This window comes from Rhinoraja longicauda, chromosome 7 (assembly GCF_053455715.1).
Source record: "Rhinoraja longicauda isolate Sanriku21f chromosome 7, sRhiLon1.1, whole genome shotgun sequence".
Lineage (NCBI taxonomy): Eukaryota > Metazoa > Chordata > Chondrichthyes > Rajiformes > Arhynchobatidae > Rhinoraja > Rhinoraja longicauda.
The window spans coordinates 53,918,980-53,937,671 of record NC_135959.1 but is presented as its reverse complement, the minus strand read 5'-3'; the positions used below and the strand labels follow the sequence as shown (position 1 = coordinate 53,937,671).

The window sequence follows — 18,692 nt, the reverse complement described above, 5'->3', positions numbered from 1 at the left end:
CATTAGCAAATTTGCAGATGATACTAAGTTGGGGGGTAGTGTGAATTGTGAGGAAGATGCAATAAGGCTGCAGGGTGACCTGGACAGGTTGTGTGAGTGGGCGGATACATGGCAGATGCAGTTTAATGTAGATAAGTGTGAGGTTATTCACTTTGGAAGTAAGAATAGAAAGGCAGATTATTATCTGAATGGTGTCAAGTTAGGAGGAGGGGGAGTTCAACGAGATCTGGGTGTCCTAGTGCATCAGTCAATGAAAGGAAGCATGCAGGTTCAGCAGGCAGTGAAGAAAGCCAATGGAATGTTGGCCTTCGTAACAAGAGGAGTTGAGTATAGGAGCAAAGAGGTCCTTCTACAGTTGTACCGGGCCCTGGTGAGACCGCACCTGGAGTACTGTGTGCAGTTTTGGTCTCCAAATTTGAGGAAGGATATTCTTGCTATGGAGGGCGTGCAGCGTAGGTTCACTAGATTAATTCCCGGAATGGCGGGACTGTCGTATGTTGAAAGGCTGGAGCGATTGGGCTTGTATACACTGGAATTTAGAAGGATGAGGGGGGATCTTATTGAAACATATAAGATAATTAGGGGATTGGACACATTAGAGGCAGATAACATGTTCCCAATGTTGGGGGAGTCCAGAACAAGGGGCCACAGTTTGAGAATAAGGGGTAGGCCATTTAGAACGGAGATGAGGAAGAACTTTTTCAGTCAGAGGGTGGTGAAGGTGTGGAATTCTCTGCCTCAGAAGGCAGTGGAGGCCAGTTCGTTGGATGCTTTCAAGAGAGAGCTGGATAGAGCTCTTAAGGATAGCGGAGTGAGGGGGTATGGGGAGAAGGCAGGAACGGGGTACTGATTGATAGTGATCAGCCATGATCGCATTGAATGGCGGTGCTGGCTCGAAGGGCTGAATGGCCTACTCCTGCACCTATTGTCTATTGTCTATTGTCATCCCACAAATGCATGTTCCTTACAAATGTGGCACCATTTAAAAGGGAAATAAACAGGCTTTCCAACGGTATAAGATTTATTGCCAAGAAGCATTGTTACAACAAAGAAATAATCTACCAAACACAAATTTCCTTACTTTTTGTGCTATGTTTATATATCCACAAGGTTCAGTGTGCGTTCTCCAGAGAGGTCCCGCTGTCCCTCCATCACTCTGACACCGGACGTCCCTCCTCCCCCCAGCATTGGCGCCGCCTCCGACCCTCGCTCCTTCCTTTCCGACATTTCCCCGGCAGAGTAAGTAGGAACGGCTGAACAGGGCCGCCGCCATCCGCGTCAATCCGGCCGGCCCAGCGCCCACAGGCCACGGTCGTGTGGAGATGAGGGATCCGTGCACCGAGCGGCGTTGTCCCCAGCGCCCGGTGCCGCCCCTCGGGTGAGGAATTAAGGGCGGATGGACGTGGCAGGCTTGGGCCTAGCGACGGCTGGACCCAGCAGCGCTCAGCGACGGCCGGGCATGGGCCTAGCGACGGCCGGACCCAGCAGCGCCTTGCGACGGCCGGCCCCCTAGTGACAGCAGCGCCCAGCGACGGCCGAGCCTGGGCCCCTAGCGACGGCCGAGCCCCTAGTGACTGCCAGGCCCAGCGACGGCCGAGCCCCTAGTGACTGCCAGGCCCAGCAGCGCCCAGCGACGGCCGGCCCCCTAGTGACAGCAGCGCCCAGTGACGGCCGAGCCTGGGCCCCTAGCGACTGCCAGGCCCAGCAGCGCCCAGCGACGGCCGAGCCTGGGCCCCTAGCGACTGCCAGGCCCAGCAGCGCCCAGCGACGGCCGAGCCCCTAGTGACTGCCGAGCCCGGCGACGGCCGGGCTTGGGCCTAGTGACTGCCGGGCCCCTAGTGACTGCCGGGCCCAGCAGCACCAAGTGATGGCCGGCCCTGCGTCCGCCAGGCAGCAGCCCTCGGCTCCACCTGTCTACAAGGACGTCTCTGGGCTGGTCCCGGGTTGTAACGCTGGGCATTTTAACCCCATGTGGCGGAGCGTGTGTTAAATCGGCTCTGATCGCTGCCCCAATTCTCCGTCTCTCCACAGATGGCCCCAGCAAAGAAAGGAGGAGAGAAAAAGAAAGGTCGTTCTGCCATCAACGAGGTGGTGACCAGGGAATACACCATAAATGTGCACAAACGCATCCACGGCATGTAAGTAAAGAGAATAAAACAACAGTAAGAAAATCTTGGAAACGCTCAACGTCTGGTAGCATCTGTAGAAAGAGGAACATTGTTGTCGTTTCAGTTCGGACCCTTGGTCAGAACTAGGTAAGAGTGAAAAACTGAAGAGATACTATTCCTACACTCTAAGGCAGAGATAGATTCTTGATTAGTACGAGTGTAGGGTAGAGTACGGGAAGGCAGGAGAGGGGTTGGGAGGGGGAGATGGATCAGCCATGATTGAATGGCCTAATTCTGCTCCTGTCACTGATGAACTTATGAACTCTTCTACTGACACTCCCCGACTTTTGCATGGGTTGTATTCACTAAACCCCTGCGCATGTCAGATTTTACGCAGGTTGGAATCACCTTAAAACTAGCTAGAAACAAAGATATGAAGATTAATGTACAAAATGACAAAGTGTTGGAGTAACTTAGCGGGGCAGGCAGCCTCTGGAGACCATAGATAGGTGACTTCAGGTCGGGGGTCTTCTTCAGACTGATTCTGTTACCTGCTGAGTTACTCCAGCATTTTCTGTCATTTCACCATAAAACATGGCGCCGATGCTGCAGGTCTGCACCAGTGAGTCCTTCTTCACCAGCTGCTGCGCCGTCCGGTTGATGCTGCGGTCAAGGTGGCTCACGTTGTAGCCCCCGGCCAACTGTACTTTCATCAGGGTACCGTCACTGACAGGCCATGCTCCATTACCGTGGGGCTACCTCCTCTCTCACCAGCTGCCAGTTCTTCCCGTTGGTTGTCACTTTGTTCATTCCATTGCTCCCCCCCTCACCCTCCCCTGAAATCGTCGACATCTTTCACCTTGTGCTTCTGACTTTTATTAAACCCTCTGAGCAGGTCAAAACCACTGAGTTATTCCAGCATTTTGTATTCTGCACCCAATTTGTTTGGACTCTGGGGGTGCTTGGATGTATTTTCACTTTTCCGCCATGATCTTTCTCCATCCCCGATTCCCCATATCAATATTTTGACTTTAAATATTTAGAGACTATTTATTTTGAGTTGCAAAGACCCTCAAGTAACTCAGCTTATCCATCCGTAAGTAGATAACCTATTATTTGTAAATGGTGTTCCAAGGTAAAAAACATTTTCTTCACTTTCCTCCTATCAAGACCTCTCGGGATTTTTCGCTCGTCCCCTCTCACACTTCAAAATTTCAGTGGTCCCATCCCAGCCGAACAAATCTTTTAAAACTCTGAATATTCTAATCTTTGCCACTATATTTAATATTTGTACACATTTTCAATGTCCCAAAATGCCCCAAAGCTGCACAAGAGCATGTTTGGTTAGATTGATACAGAAGCAGTCATGAACTGTTAGGACAATTACTGAAAACTTAGCCAAAACAGTAAACTTACAACAAACCAGGTGGTGAGATTTTGAGTAATTTCCAGAGCTTGGGACTTCAATGACCAATTGCATATGTGTCACTGGTGGAGTGAAATAATTGCATAATTCATGAGCGGCCTGCATTGGTTTTGTGCAGAGTGAGACCGTGGGAGCTGTTCAAACAAGACCCACATTTTTAAAATGAGTTTTGATGGGCTGAGAAACAAGTGTGGTTAGTGAGAGTTGGGCAAGTGGGTTATGGTGTTCGGTTGGACATGTGCAGTAATTTTGAATTACCTTAAGCTTGCAGATCAGGCAGGAAGGCACTAGCTATCCAGAAGGGTACATAGGCTGGAGCAATGTTATTATGAAGTTTAATGTCAAGTAAGTTTATGAAAGCTGCCAAGAGAGAGTTTGGGGAGTGGGGGTTGGCAATGGCTGTGATGTCTGTCAATTTGCCCACCCCCATTGATTTAATATTTAATTTTCCTGCTGTCTTTCACAATGTAGTGCATAATTGTGCTGTGGATTTACTGTTCTCAAATTACCGTGTATATACACAATGAAATTGGGTTTCTTTGCTGGTATCTTAAATATGGGTTAGTAATTCTGCAAATTCAGTTTCTTTTTTTGATGCATAATTCAGAGCAAGTCAGTTGTCATTCTTCTGACACTTTCTTTTATCCTCGAATTCTAAAATTTGTCAAATAGAACATGGGCAGTGAATAGTTTCAATAGGTTGGAGGCTGCAGTGGTTGTAATGTGTATTTAGTTTTAATATTAATAATGTGGACTCTGTAGTTGGTGAACTAATAATTTAGAACATTTTTTTAAAGCGGCTTTAAACGACGTGCTCCACGCGCCATTAAGGAGATCCGAAAATTTGCTGTGAAGGAAATGGGGACCCCTGATGTCCGCATTGATACTCGTCTAAACAAGGCTGTTTGGGCTAAAGGTGTAAGGTATGTGAGTGGTTGCAAATAATTCTTTGAGTTAGCTCGATTATTCAGTAATAATTCAGAGCAAGTCAGTTGTCATTCTTCTGACATTTTCTTTTATCCTCGAATTTGGTCATGTTCCTCTTGAAAATTACTATTGAATTTACTTCCATCTTTTAATGTAGTGCATTCTGGTTTGTAACAACTTAAGGGCGGCACAGTGGTGCGGCAGTATAGTTGCTGCCTTACAGTGCTGGAGGCCCAGGTTCATTCCGTCTGGGTGCTGTCTGTACAGAGATGGTATGCTCTCACTGTGACCATGTGGGTTTTCTATGAGTGCTCCAGTTTCCTCCCACATTCCAAAGATGTACAGGTTTGTAGGTTTATTGGCTTTGGTGAAATTGTAAATTGGCCCTAGTGTGAAGGATAGTGCTTGTGAAAGGAGTGATTGCTAGTTGGCTAGGACTTGGTGGACCAAATTGCCGGTTTCTGCACTGTATCTCTAGAGTCTTAATGTTACTTCGCAATATCTTTATGTTTTGGGTTTTTTGATTGGTGTCCTTGTATATAGCAAATTTTGAGATTTCTGCATTGTATCAGCTAAATATAAGGGCCAATAAAGTTTCCCCGACTATCCATCTATATCTGACTAACAAATTATCTTTATTTTTGTCGAGTCATTTGAAAACAAAATCAATATTAATGCACTCTAAGTATTAGTATCCTACAGTCCAAAAAATCTTATCCAGTACCATAATTCGGATTGTGCTGGAGTAACAGTATTCATTTTAATTTATATACCCTTGCATTTTGGGTGAGACATTAAACACCGCCTTTGAATAGAGAGTCATACCGCTCAGAAACAGGTCCTTTGGCCCAACTTGCTCATGCTGACCAAACTCTCATCTACACTAGTCCCACCTGCCCACATTTGGCCCATATCCCTCTAAACCTTTCCTATCCACGTACCTGTCCAAATGTCTTGTAAATGTTATTATACTACCTGCCTCAACTGCCTCCTCTGGCAGCTCGTTCCATATTATCACCATCCTCTGTATGAAAAAGTTGCTCCTCAAGTTCCTATTTAAACTTTTCCCCTCTCATTTTAAATCGATGTCCTCTGGTTCTTGATTTCTTTTGTCTGCGTAAAAGACTGCACTCACCCTATTTCCTTCATGATCCTATACACCTCAAAAAGATCACACTTCATCTGCCTGCACTCCAAGGAATAAAGTCCTTATAGACCCAGCCCTTCCAAGTCCAGGCAACGTGAGGACGCCACTATGAATGGTGTAGTTGTCCCTCAGTTAACCAAACAGACGCAACAACCCAACTCTGTTGACCAATTTAGTCCCATTTGTCTGCATTTGGACCTCTTAACCATTCTTATCTGTATGTGCATCAAATGTCTTTTAATTGTTGTGATTGTGCCTGTCTGGATCACTTTCTCTGGCAGCTTGTGCCATGTATGCAATGACCTCTGCATGAAGAAGTTGCCCCTCAGCTCCCATTTTTATATTTCCCCTCTTACATTAAACTCGTGTCCTGTAGTTTTTGTGGAGCATCCTGGACAATTCAGCTCACCCCCTCCATGACACACTGGTCAACCTGAGGAGTACCTTCAGCAACAGACTAGTTCCATCAAGGTGCAGGACAGAACGCCACAGGAAATCCTTCTTCCCTGTGGCTATCAAACTCTATAACTCTCCCCCTTCTGTCATGAGGTAGACTGACCCCCCCCCCCCCCCCCCCCAATCTTTCCACATCCCAATCCTTTCCACTCCTCACTTTAATTTCATGTGTTTTATGATTGTTGCAGATCAATTTCCCTCATGGGATAAATACAGTTCTATTCTTTTACTTTTCCCTGGGAAAAAGACTGAGCATTTACCTTGTCTGTGCCCTCATGATTTTATACACTTGTACGAAGTACATCAGTCTCTTATGCTCCTAGCAATAAATTCCTTGCCTACCCAACCTCCCTACAACAGGTACTGACAACATTCTTATACATTTTTTTGGTAATAAATATATTTATTATATGTCCAGCTTTAATATATTTTCTATAGTAGCACATACCTCCCAACCCTTCCGAATTTGGCGGAAAGTTTCCGCTTTCTTATTTCATTTCTGCCATTCTGATTTTGCCTCTCATTTTTCCGCAAAACACATGCCTCGCCGCGTAGCGTAGCGTGAGTACCGTTGCTGTTGAGAGGGGGTTGGGGGGAGGGGAATGGGGGTACAAAACAATTTTTTCTTTGTGTTGTAAAAAGTATTTCTGTTCAATAAACTTTCCCTAAATAGCAGAATATACTCGTGATAGGCCTGACATTGTACATGTAGTCAAAGAACTACAGACTGTTGGAAATAATAGTCGTTTTCACACATGAATGTAGCGCAATGAGCATGCACATTTGGCGTGCATACTTTTTTTACTGAAAAGTTGCACTATGTGTCATATGAATTTTGATGTAAAATTCTGAATTTTGGACATCAAAATTATGAATTTGGACAATCAAATGTTGGGAGGTCTGGAAGTATAATTGTAGATGTTTGCTGTATGAAAATTGGCTTCCACGTTTCATAATCTCAGCATTGAATTAAAAGGCTATAAACTGATGTGGTCTGACTGGAAAATAGACAAAGCACTAAGCAAATGTATGTGCTTGGACGTGGGCACTATTGGTTGGTGTAAATGTTAAAATGAAATTTGAATCATACCATTTAGAACATAGCTGTTCAAGCGAGGAATCGGAGGAAAACACTTCTAACTTCAAGTACCCTTGCTTCCCCTCCCTTACTTACCTAAGTCGTACCAGCTTCAGTCATCTTGTTGAGTCTCATTGTCTACTCGTTTTCACCTAGCACACAGCTAACAAAGGACAGTTTCCTTTAACATCGTTGCTTTTTTTTTGCATATCTTTCATTCATTTGTTCTAAATCACCTTCTATATCTTTTGTTTCTCTTTCCCGACTGTCTGAAGAAGGGTTTTGATCTGAAACATCACCTATTTCTTTAGTTTAGAGATGCTGTCTGACTCGCCGAGTTACTCCAGCTTTTTGTGTCTGTCTATAGCGGTTCAACTTATTGTTTCTCAGCTCTTTGCTGCATGTACTCAAATTGAGTGGGAGAGGAATTGTTCTATAACTGTTTCCAATTAATTATTTGCTCTCAAATGCAATTTAAGATTTGAGACCAACCACCTTTCAGAATATCAGACTGGTAACTGGATCTCCACAGGTTGTGTGGTCCCTAAATTACATTTACATCTTGTGCCAGTTTTGTGTCGCCAATTGTGATGAAAATACCTAATTCTGGTTCTACACACTTGGAAGTGTTTGTAATTTTGAGTTTTAGTACTTTGCTCACTTTTGTGTTTGTGGCTGATTTTATATTATTGGTTAGAATTAGAATCCAGGTCAAACAAACAAATGCAGTATGTATTTGTGTAGGGGTGGAGATTTAACATGCAGTGTTACAAGTGGTGCCATCAGTACTCTGCCTGGACTCGGAATGTCAACTGTAAATTGTTCTTTAGGTCATTAGGGTGGCAAACTGACATTGAATTTTTTTTAAATCAACCAACTATAGTAATAATACAGGTGGTGCAAACAAAATGCTGGAAAGACTTGGAGAGAAAGTTAATTTCAAGTCTTTCTCCATGGGTGCTGCTTAACCAGCAGTTTATGATTTTAGATCTTTTCACTCCCACCAATTAAAAAGTAAGCAACCTTAATCCATTTACAGTTTAGATCAAAATTACAATACAATAATATCTGCAGCCTCAAATGGTCCAGTTTTTTAAACTGCTTCATCTTTCCTAAGCCTGATTTAGACTTTGCAATAAAAAAATGCTGATATAAATTGTTTTTTTCCCAGGAATGTTCCATATCGCATTAGAGTGCGTTTGTCTAGAAAACGTAATGAGGACGAGGACTCTCCTAACAAACTCTACACATTGGTAACCTATGTTCCTGTTACATCATACAAAGGTGAGATGTTTGTTCGCAATGTAGAGATATTTGATTGCCATGTATTTTTCCCCTTTTAATCATTTATGGATGGACTGTATGTAAAACATGTCCCCACCCCTTTCAAACCTAAAAAACACACTCAAGAGTGATTGACAGACCACTTTCCTGCAAAGTTGATGAGTAACTTTGCTTATATGAAGGGTAGCGTTGAATTGGTTATCATTCTGGTCATGGATGTTTAAAGTAAAATAATCAATTCAATGAGTCTTGTCACAAAATAATCTCTAGGTTAGTTAGTTCAGAATCAGGTTATGAACTAATCTTGCTTCAGAATTATTAAAGTCCCTGCAAATGAATCCCTTGTTCCAGCAGATTGGGTTACTTCCCTGGTAGTAACAAGACAAATGACCATAATTTCTTTTGAACGAAAGGGCATTGACATCATTGGGTACTGTTTGAACCAGTATTGTGCTATTTTTCCATCAGTTGCCCAATGCAGGCAAAATTTTGTTAAATGGCATACCACTCTTGGTAAAGTCATTGGTGCTTAAATAATGTGCTGCCACTTAAGAGAATTATGGACTACCTCAGTTATAGCACTGCTACAGATTTAGTAATTAAGATAGCCTGGATTTTCAATCAACCATCCCTATTTTAACATAAGTCCTGCAGTGACAATAGTCTAAATGCAAATTTGGTGATTCACGTGTTTCTATTACTACCAGTCTTAAATCATTCTGTTTCTATGAAAGAAAATGTTTGGAAGTGTTATGGTGGTTGAGGATTTTAAAGAATACTTTTGAAACATTAGCTGGCAACAGGAAATAAGATCTAGTATTATTAGACATAAACATTGATGGGTTAGTTAGTAAGTTTGTAGATGAGCCCAAGATTGCTGGGGGTGTGGATTTTTTTAACATATATTTTTTATTTATTGCGCTTTTATTATCATCTATTGTACTGTATTTACAAAACTCATGCTGCCATAAGAGAATTTCATTGTTCTGATTTGGTTCCTATGACAATAAAACCCGCTTGACACTAAGGAAGACAGTCAAAGTAGGATATAGATTGGCCACTGACAGGAGCAGATAAATGTTAGGTGAAATTTAATCTGAACTAGTGGGATGTGTTAGACTTTGGGAGGTTGAAAGTAACTGAAGAGTATATAGTTAATGGCAAGACCCTTAACAGCATTGATGTCAAGAGGGATCGTGGAGTCCAAGTCCTTTTCTCCCTGAAAGTAGCAACAAGTAGAAAGTGGTATGGTAGTGTACAGTTATGCTTGTCTTCATTGGTCAGGACGTTAAGTATAAGAGTCAGAGGGCATGGGTTTAAGAGAAGGGCAAAATTTAAAGGTGATGCACGGGGAATGATTTTAAAGAGGGTGCCGAGGGTCTGGAATGTGCTGCTGTAGGTGGTGGTGGTGGAAGCAGATACAATAGCAGAATGATACATGGATTGGTACAAACCGGCAGATAAGAGTTGGTCTTGGCTTCACTTTCGCTGCAGATCTGGGCCACAGGGCTTGTTCCTGTGCTATACTTATTTTATGTTCTATGTTTATTAGATAAGCTACCATTGACAGTGACGTAAAAGGTCGATGTAACATTTTGGATATCTGAAATGCATGCATTTTGTTTTGCAGGTTTACAGACAGTCAATGTTGATGAAAACTGAACTCCCGATTGTTTAAAAAAATAAACAGTAACTTGATTTTCTGCCTGGTTGATGTTTAATACATTTATGACTTGTACATCTATAAAATTGAAATCACATGCAGACACAAAGCATACAAAAATGAATTTATTCAAAAGTGCACAAACTATCAGTAAATTGGACATTAGCCCCAACATTCAGGACAACAGAAGTTTATACTAAAACTAAGTTTCAACTGCCAGCGCTGAAACAAATCCCCTCTGTTAGTGGATAGTCAGATTAATTCTCTGTTGGTATTGATTTGCTTTAGCATGGAGAAGTTTACTTTTTATAGCCACTGATTTCTCAAAAAAGTTCACAATGCTTTGCTCAGTCAGTAGGGAAGCTAAAATTTGCTCAAAAGACACACTCCAGTCATCTTCAGGTTGTGACAGTGGATTATTATTCATGTGTACATCCTCTTCAAATACAGAGTCTGCTGCATCAGTGGGCGTTAGCAGCTCCGATTCTTTAGAACTAGTCAGTTCAGACAAGCTGCATGAACTGCGTGTTCTTTGACCTTCTTCGCCAATCTGAAGTAGAAGAGTAGTGACAGTTGCAATTGCTTGGTAAAGATTGTTCTCCTCTGGGTCTTCTTGAAACATATTGTACAATGACTTGCAAAACTGGATGAAATCTCTCTGCAGGAAATCAAATGCAAAATATAATACCAAATCCAAAACTAATGTCCATCTACTAGAATATGGGTGCTTGAGTGGTCATTTTCCCCCCTTAAAAGTCCATTGATTTGCAACTTTTGCATGCACATTACAATATGCTACCATGAAAGAATGGAGTTTGCCATTTTGCTCCTGCTCAAATTATGGAAATTAAATTAATTCACAGTAACATATACTCATAAGTCCCCCCCAAAAAACTGCACTGATCAAAATGTTGTTTCAATTAACATTCATTTAGCAGCAGGTAAGCTGCCAGATGACATTTTCAGTTTTGCAAATAAATATACTTTTGTCGTATTCCAACAGTAAAGATAGGGAGGTCAAGTACGCCATTTCCTCCAGACCTCGGTAATTCATGTCTGTTTCAGATATGATTGTAGGGCTGCTTGTGCAAGGTAAAACTCAGATCAGAGAACACAAGAATTTGCCCTGCCCAAGACATACATTGTATTTGGCATTTATGTGGGCATTCATGGGAGAGAAACACTACATTGGAGATCACTGCTCCTGTTTACTGGGAGTTAAATTAAGAATGTGGACTTCATTTATATTCTAGTTTATTGTGCATCCTGCTATAGTGAAAGCACGTTGGAAGATATAGATAGGTGAAGGAGCAGCGTGAGAATTTATTAGATCACCAGCGGTAGGACGAGTACAATATTGGGACTGATCTGAAAGTTGATCAAGTCGCATCAAGTAAGATAAGTTAAATGTGGAGAGAGAGTCTGGTGGGGGGGGGGGGGAAAGGAGATTGATGTTTGTATTTAGTTCAGTATTATTTCTACAAGAGAATAAACAAATTGCATTTTAGGATTAAAAGGACACATTTGGTGATTAAACTAGAGATGAAAACTAAAAGTGGGTTAAAAACAAATACAGATTTGGATCCCCGAATAGGTTCTTTTCACAAAGCACCAAGCAACTATTTTTAAAACAGGATTTTCAACTTTTCATTATTGCCCTATTTTCTGTCCACACTAGTAATCTTGAGATTTTTAGATAAAAATAAACATACCTGGTTCATCAGAGAAAGATCTTTTGAGGCTTCTTTACTCTTAACTAAGTCTTCAAGCATTTTTTTCAATTGGCGTCGGTGATCAATTGCTTCACCTTTTGGAGGAGAGACCCATAATTAAAGGAGGCAAAAACTCAAAATTTAGCAGCACAACAGCGATTCTCATCGATTTGCTTCACCTAACCTGGCCGTATTAAAGGATACCATGTGTCTAGCACCTTGGACTGGTGGATGCGACTGCTTTATACCAGCACCAAACATCCTGAGCAAACTAAGTGAATTAGAGACAGTCTCACCAAATGTATGCACATAAAATAACCAATGGGGCAAATAATGATACTGAATATAAGCCTTTGATAAGATGCCACATGGGAGGCTGCTAAGGAAGATGAGAGCCCATGGTATCAAAGGGCAGATTTTAACATGGATTTCTGGTTGGCTGCCAGTGACAAGTGGAGTTCCGCAGAGCTCGGTGCTGGAGCCACTACTCTTTCGCGTATATTAATGATTTGGACAAGGGGATTGAAGGCTTTGTGGCCAAGTTTGCAGACGAGACGAAAACAGGTGGAGGGGCAGATAGTGTAGAGAAAGCAGAGACTGCAGAAGGACTTGCATAGGTTGGGAGAGTGGGCAGAGAAGTGGCAGATGGAATATAGTGTAGCAAAGTGTGGAGTCATGCATTTTGGTAGTACAAATAAAGATGTAGATTATTTTCTAAATGGGGAGAGAATCCAGAAATTGGAGGGGCATAGGGACTTGGGAGTGCTGGTGTAGAATTCCCAAAAAGTTAATCTGCAAGTTGAATCGGTAAAGAAAGCAACTGCAATGCTAGCATTCTTTTTCACGAGGGCTTGTACACAAAAAGGGATGTAATGTTGAGGCTCTCTAGGGAACTGGTCAGGCCCCATTTGGAATATTGTGAGCAATTCTGGGCACCATATCTGAGGAAGGATGTGCTGGCTCTGCAGAGGGTCCAGAGGAGGTTTACAAGAATGATCCCAGGAATGAGTAGGTTAACATTTGATAAGCATTTGACGACACTGGGCCTGTACTCGCTGGAGTTTAGAAGAATGAGGGGGGGGGGGCTCATTGAAACGTACAGAATAGTGAAAGGCTTGGATAGAGTGGATGTGGAGAGGATGTTTCCACTAATGGGAGTGTCTAGGACGAGGGGTCAGCCTCAGAATTAAAGGAGGTTATTTTAGGAAGGATACGAGGAATTTTGTTAGAGGGTGGTGAAACTGGAATTCTTCGCCACAGAAGGCTGTGGAGGCAAAGTCAGTGGATATATTAAAGGCCGAGATAGATATTCTTGATTAGTGCAGGTGTCAGAGATTATGGGGAGAAGGCAGAAGAATGGGGTTTGGAGGGAGAGATGGATCAGCAATGATTGAATGGCAGAGTAGACTTGATGGGCCGAATGGCCTAATTCTGCTAGTATCACCTGTAATCTTATATTTTATGATTGGAGTAAGTCACCTTGAGATTTAAAGGCCAGGTTGCATTTAATGCACCCAACAACTAAGTTTAAGAGCCGATAACGAAAAGACAGGGAAGTGTCTTTAAACATGTTCATGAGCCAACTGAAAGCATCATATGGGATTTAGCACAAAATATTAAAAGTAGCTTATAAAAATGAAGATTAAACTAGCAACAGGAATGAGCAAAGATAATATGTAGACCTGGACTGACATGTTGCAAGTGGCATGCTTCACAAGTCCCAGAAATGATATTCAACAAGAGAAAAAACAGCTATTCCTTGATATAGGACAAGGATCACTGGTCTTAATGACTACAGGTCTGTCGCACTTACCTCTGTAGTCATGAAGACCTTTGAAAGACTTGTGCTGGCCCAGTTGAAAAACATCACAACCCCCCTGCAGTTTGCATATAGGACCAATAGATCAGTGGACGTCGCAGTCAATCTAGGCCTGCACTTCATCCTCCAGCACCTAGACCACAAGGGGACCGATGCCAGGATTCTGTTTGTGGACTTTAGCTCTGCTTTTAACGCCATTGTGCCAGAGCTACTACACTACAAACTCCCAGCTGACTGTGCCTGACGGACAGGAAGCAGCATGTGAGGCTGGGAAAGCACATCTTGGACCCACAGACCCTCAGTATAGGAGCTCCGCAAGGCTGCGTACTCTCCCCTCTCCTTTACTCTCTCTACACCAACGACTGCACCTCCACAGACTCCTCTGTCAAGCTCAAGTCTGCGGATGACACTACCCTGATTGGACTGATCCAGGATGGGGAGGAATCTGCCTACAGAGGGGAAGTGACACCGCTGGCGTCCTGGTGCCATCGCAACAACCTGGAGCTCAATGCTCTCAAGACAGTGGAACTAATTGTAGACTTTCGAAGAGATCCCCCTCCCCCACTCACCATCAACAACACCAGAGTCACATCTGTGGAGTCATTTAAGTTCCTTGGAACCATCATCTCCAGGGACCTTAAATGGGGGGCCACCATCGACTCCACAATCAAAAAGGCCCAACAGAGGATGTACTTCCTGCGGCAACTGAAGAAACAATCTGCCACAGGCAATGATGGTCCAATTCTATACTGCTATCATTGAGTCCGTTCTCACCTCCATCGTGGTCTGGTTTGGCTCAGCCACCAAGCACGACATCCGGAGGCTGCAACGGATCGTTCGCATAGCTGAGAAGGTTGTTGGCTGCAACCTTCCCCCCATTGACGAACTGTACACTGCAAGGGCCAGGAAGCGAGCGGGCAAGATCATCTCTGACCCCTCTCATCCTGGCCACAAACTCTTCGAAGCACTTCACTCTGGAAGGTGACTCCGGACTGTCACACAGCCAGACATAAAAACAGATTTTTGTCCACGAGTGGTAGTTCTACTCAAAGTCTGTGGTCTCTTTTTTGCTCTGGTTTATTTTCACCCACATGTTTAGACTGTAATGATGTATCCTTATTGTTTTGATGTGGTTATGCCTTATTCTTAATTGTTAACTGTGTGTTTGTGTTGTCATTTGTGAGCGGAACACCAAGGCACATTCCTTGTATATGCATACTTGGCGAATAAACTTATTAATTCATTCATTTGTTCATATGCAATGGCATTACCATCACTGAACCCCCCCCATTATCAACATCTTGGTATTACCATTGACTGGAAACTGAACTGGAATAGCCGTGTGCAAATATGGCTACAACAGTTGGTCAGAGGTGAGGAATCCTGTGCAAATAACCCAGCCCCCAACTCCCTAAAAGTGTCCACCATCGACAAGGCTCAATTCGGAGCTTGATGGAATACTCTCCACTTGGCTGGTGAGCAGCTTCACAAGAAGCTTGACATCATACAGGGTATATAGCAGCCCACTTGATAAGCACCCCATTTGCACACTTCATCATTGACACACAGTAGCAGCTGTTTGTACAGGATGCACTGCAGTATTTCACAACGAGTTCTTGGACAGCACTTTCCAAAACTACATCTACCAGTTGGAAGGACAAGGGCAACAAAAGAATAAGAGTACCACTGCTTGGAAGATACCCTCAAAGCCGTACGGCATGCCTGATTGGAAATATACACTGCTGTTCCTTCACCACAGCTGAGTTTGCAGAATTAATTGTTGAGATATCTCAGAAATTTTAGGAATAAATGTATACTTGCTATTTGGTTTGCTAAAGTAATCCGATTGAATACTTGAAATGAAGGTTGTTCTCAGAGGAGAAAAGCTGGCTGCATCATCATCACTGCAAGCTGGAAAAATGAGACATTTCAATGATCAAATCATGCAAAAAAATTGGAAACAGAATGTAACACCTTAATAAACTAGAAACAAGTCTGTTGAAAACCCAAGCTGTTGATGCAAGTTTTCATCACTCAGAGAGAATTGTGCCTAGAGATTTTTGCAAGTTGAATACCCTGCTTTGACTTTTAATCATCTCCTTGAGTAGATAGTATTGTAGAATCCATGGGTAATACCCAGCATAATTTATTTCCATGGATTTATTTTTGCCCCTTCATTATGGACCATGGGGAATTCACCAAATAAATAAAAAAAATTCTCATTGCAATTTCCTGAAGTTTTCTTGTAGATGACATGGACTCGCGTTTTTCAGTTTTGAATGTGCTGGAGTAGCCAAGGAGCTGGCACTGTTTCATCACTGGTGTAGAAAGAACTACAAGCCAAACTGAAAGACAAATTATGAAGTTGGATGCAAGGCAGCAGCCACATCACTGTTAGGCCACCTTTCCACAACTTCAAAAATATGTTTCCTCGTACAAGCCAGACCAGTTCAAATGGATTGCAGAGATGTAACAATTTGATGATTCATTTCCCCCATTGCATAAATAATACATGCCATCCAACAAATAAAGCACATTTGTCAATATTGTATCAGTATTATTGTAGGATTTTACAATAATAAGCACATTTTTTAGCCCTGGCTCGGGTTATAATAATGTATTGGATTTATATAGCACAAGGTCCTAACATCAATAAGATGTGGCTGCCTTCTTGCATCCAACATTCCTAATTTGTCTTGGAGTTCGGCTTGTAGTTCTAATTGCACCAGTGATGGACCAGTGCCAAGTCACTCCTTGACTACCCTCGCACAAACTGAAGTCCATGTCATCTGCAAGAATACTTAAGGAAATTGCAATGTGACTATTTTTTGTTACTTTGGTGAATTCTCCATGATTCATATAACAAAAAGGAACAAATAAATCTGAAGGCAGGGTTGGTGCCCAGAGCTTGGTCAAGTTTAAAAGCTTGTGCATATTTGAGGAACAGAATTCCAGAGCACAGACAAGTTGCAGAAAGCCTAAATGCTGGTGGTTGAGTGGGAATTGGATTGCGATTGAGGTGGAGTGGGTTTCACAGCAAGCCCAACAAAAGAACAGAACGATTGACAGGGATGGGAAATACATTGTATGAATGGATAAGGATATCAAGTTAGGTTTTGTGGAGCCTGTGAATGGAGAAGAATTGGACTAAAGTTCATGTTGGTCAGCAAGGGCAGAGGTGACAAGCTGATGGAATGGTACAGGTTAAGATGCCAGCACAAAGATATTACAAGAGTTACATTTTACAGAGAGTCAAACATGGGATACCAACCACCATCTGGTACATATACAAACAATAAATATTTTACGTGTAAAGGAACTAAAAACCCAGGTACTATGAATTAGTGCTATTCATGCAGCACAGGCTCAGTATAACAATCCGATCCCAAACAGAAAGTTTGGGACTAACCAAGATTGAGTCAACATTTTCAATTACACGATTCATGATCTTTACGCAAGGATTGCTTTACCTGGTGGAATGTGGAGTCTGTACAACAGTCTGAGTTTTTCACTGAAATCACCGTAGTACATTAAATCTACATAGAAAATTAGAACAATTATTCATACAAATCCCACTATTGTCCACACTCATTCAGTAGATTTAAAATATTTAATTTGAAGCTTACTTTGGAATCAAGGTATCCTGGAATAATTTGAGCCAGATAGTGTATACACATCTACATTAATAAGTTTACATGAATGAAAAACATTTACCTAAACAGCTGACCATTTCTTTGAAGTCAATGAGAGAATCAGCATTTTCATCTAAAAGTCGAAATATCCTCAGGGCGAGAACACGAGTGTGGCTTCCCCAGGCCCAGGGACTCAGAAGACAGAAGAGGCTGCTGAACTGGAGACTATTTATTCTGTACTGTTCCAAGTATGGGAGGCTGGGATCATGGTGCAGAATCGCTGAATCGTTTCCACCCCAGTAACAACTTAAAAGATGCTCCCTCTAAATTATTTTTAAGAAAAAGGTAAATATTATTCTCAGTGTTGTGTTTGCATTTAAATTGCTTTAAGTTGCACATAGAAAAATGACAAAACCATTCTTAGCATTATTTTATCCAATGACATTTTGCAATGAGCTTCCTTTTTCTTACTTCTTCGTATCCAGACAATTACATATCAATTGCCCACCCTCCTCAACAGTTGTTTCCCAAGTGAAACCACTGAGTTCTGGTTTGCTCACAGGAATCAAATATCGGTCAGTAAATTCAATCCAACCATTTCCCCTGTAATGGGCGTAGTGAATGGACCACAGCTGATTCTCTTCATCATTAGAGGAATTGAGAGGTTAAATACCTGCAAGGGCAATAACAGCATCTAGGATTGGAACATTTTTTGGCTGGTAACCAGTGCTGTTTTTGTAGACCAAAAGGTACCGGTTTGCATATGTTCCTTGCTGTTGATGTCGAGAGCAAATTATTGTCTTACAAGCTGCTGAAAACGATTAAGGGCCTGATCGCTTAGTTTAATTAAAAAACTAATAATCTTTAGCAACATTTTGTAATAGAACTGATCTTTTAAAATTCTAAATATTTGAACATTTAGTTTAAACAAAAAAATCTAAAGGTGCCAGTAAGTAGTTTTGGTGCATACTGTCACAAAAACATTGACAGTACAAAGTATCATAGTAGCACATGTTTCATGTCCTGGTAACACTGCCAGATTCAGCAATAAATGAAAATCTAAAAAAAACTCAAATGTCCAAGACATCCACAGACAATATTTGAAACTGAGCAGTTCAGAGAGGACCTGTGGAATGATCAACAGGACAATATTTCTGGGTGAAAACCAGGCTAGAAGAGCCTATGACTGGAAATGTTAAGTTGGTTTCTTTTTTCACAGTAGTTTCATTCAGAAATACAGCATGGAAACAGGACCTTTAGCCTATCGAGTCCATGCCAACCATTGTGATAACCCGTTCACATCAGTTTTATACCTTCACATCCACTCACTGTACATTGGGGGATTTTTTTTTTTTTTTAAACTTACAACCCCACACATCATTGGGATGTGGGAGGAACCAGGAGCATCTGGAGGAAACCCACATGGTCACATGGAGAAAG

General features: G+C 42.1%; 2 protein-coding genes across 3 annotated transcripts in view; one reads left to right on the top strand and one right to left on the bottom strand.

Annotated features, from left to right (window-relative positions):
- The first annotated feature begins 1,168 nt into the window (after positions 1–1,168).
- Positions 1,169–10,129, top strand: rpl31 (ribosomal protein L31). Of its 2 annotated transcripts, none has more exons than XM_078402602.1 (5): positions 1,169–1,239; positions 2,032–2,138; positions 4,332–4,457; positions 8,314–8,426; positions 10,057–10,129. In XM_078402602.1, exons 2-5 carry the CDS (start codon positions 2,032–2,034, stop codon positions 10,086–10,088), a joined length of 378 nt encoding a protein of 125 aa, XP_078258728.1. In that variant the 5' UTR covers positions 1,169–1,239; the 3' UTR covers positions 10,089–10,129. The 2 variants fall into 2 exon arrangements, with proteins under 2 accessions (XP_078258728.1, XP_078258727.1); XM_078402601.1 differs by lacking the exon at positions 1,169–1,239 and adding an exon at positions 1,244–1,378.
- A 74-nt stretch (positions 10,130–10,203) lies between these two features.
- The window catches only part of tbc1d8 (TBC1 domain family member 8), a 68,540-nt gene continuing 60,051 nt past the window's right edge, over positions 10,204–18,692 (bottom strand). Inside the window, exons 16-20 of the mRNA XM_078402600.1 lie at positions 17,335–17,575; positions 17,091–17,156; positions 15,442–15,531; positions 11,802–11,896; positions 10,204–10,747 (exon numbers count right to left, since the gene is read on the bottom strand). Of these exons, the coding sequence (XP_078258726.1) occupies positions 10,331–10,747; positions 11,802–11,896; positions 15,442–15,531; positions 17,091–17,156; positions 17,335–17,575 (909 nt within the window). The 3' untranslated portion in view covers positions 10,204–10,330. The remainder of the gene's footprint in view (positions 10,748–11,801; positions 11,897–15,441; positions 15,532–17,090; positions 17,157–17,334; positions 17,576–18,692) is intronic.

Excerpts from the sequence above, each read along its gene's own strand:
- rpl31 (XM_078402602.1), top strand. The coding sequence starts at position 2,032 with ATGGCCCCAGCAAAGAAAGGAGGAGAGAAAAAGAAAGGTCGTTCTGCC. Across the intron at positions 4,458-8,313 it reads GTTTGGGCTAAAGGTGTAAG|GAATGTTCCATATCGCATTA; the intron begins GTATGTGAGTGG and ends TTTTTTTCCCAG. Across the intron at positions 8,427-10,056 it reads TCCTGTTACATCATACAAAG|GTTTACAGACAGTCAATGTT; the intron begins GTGAGATGTTTG and ends TTTGTTTTGCAG.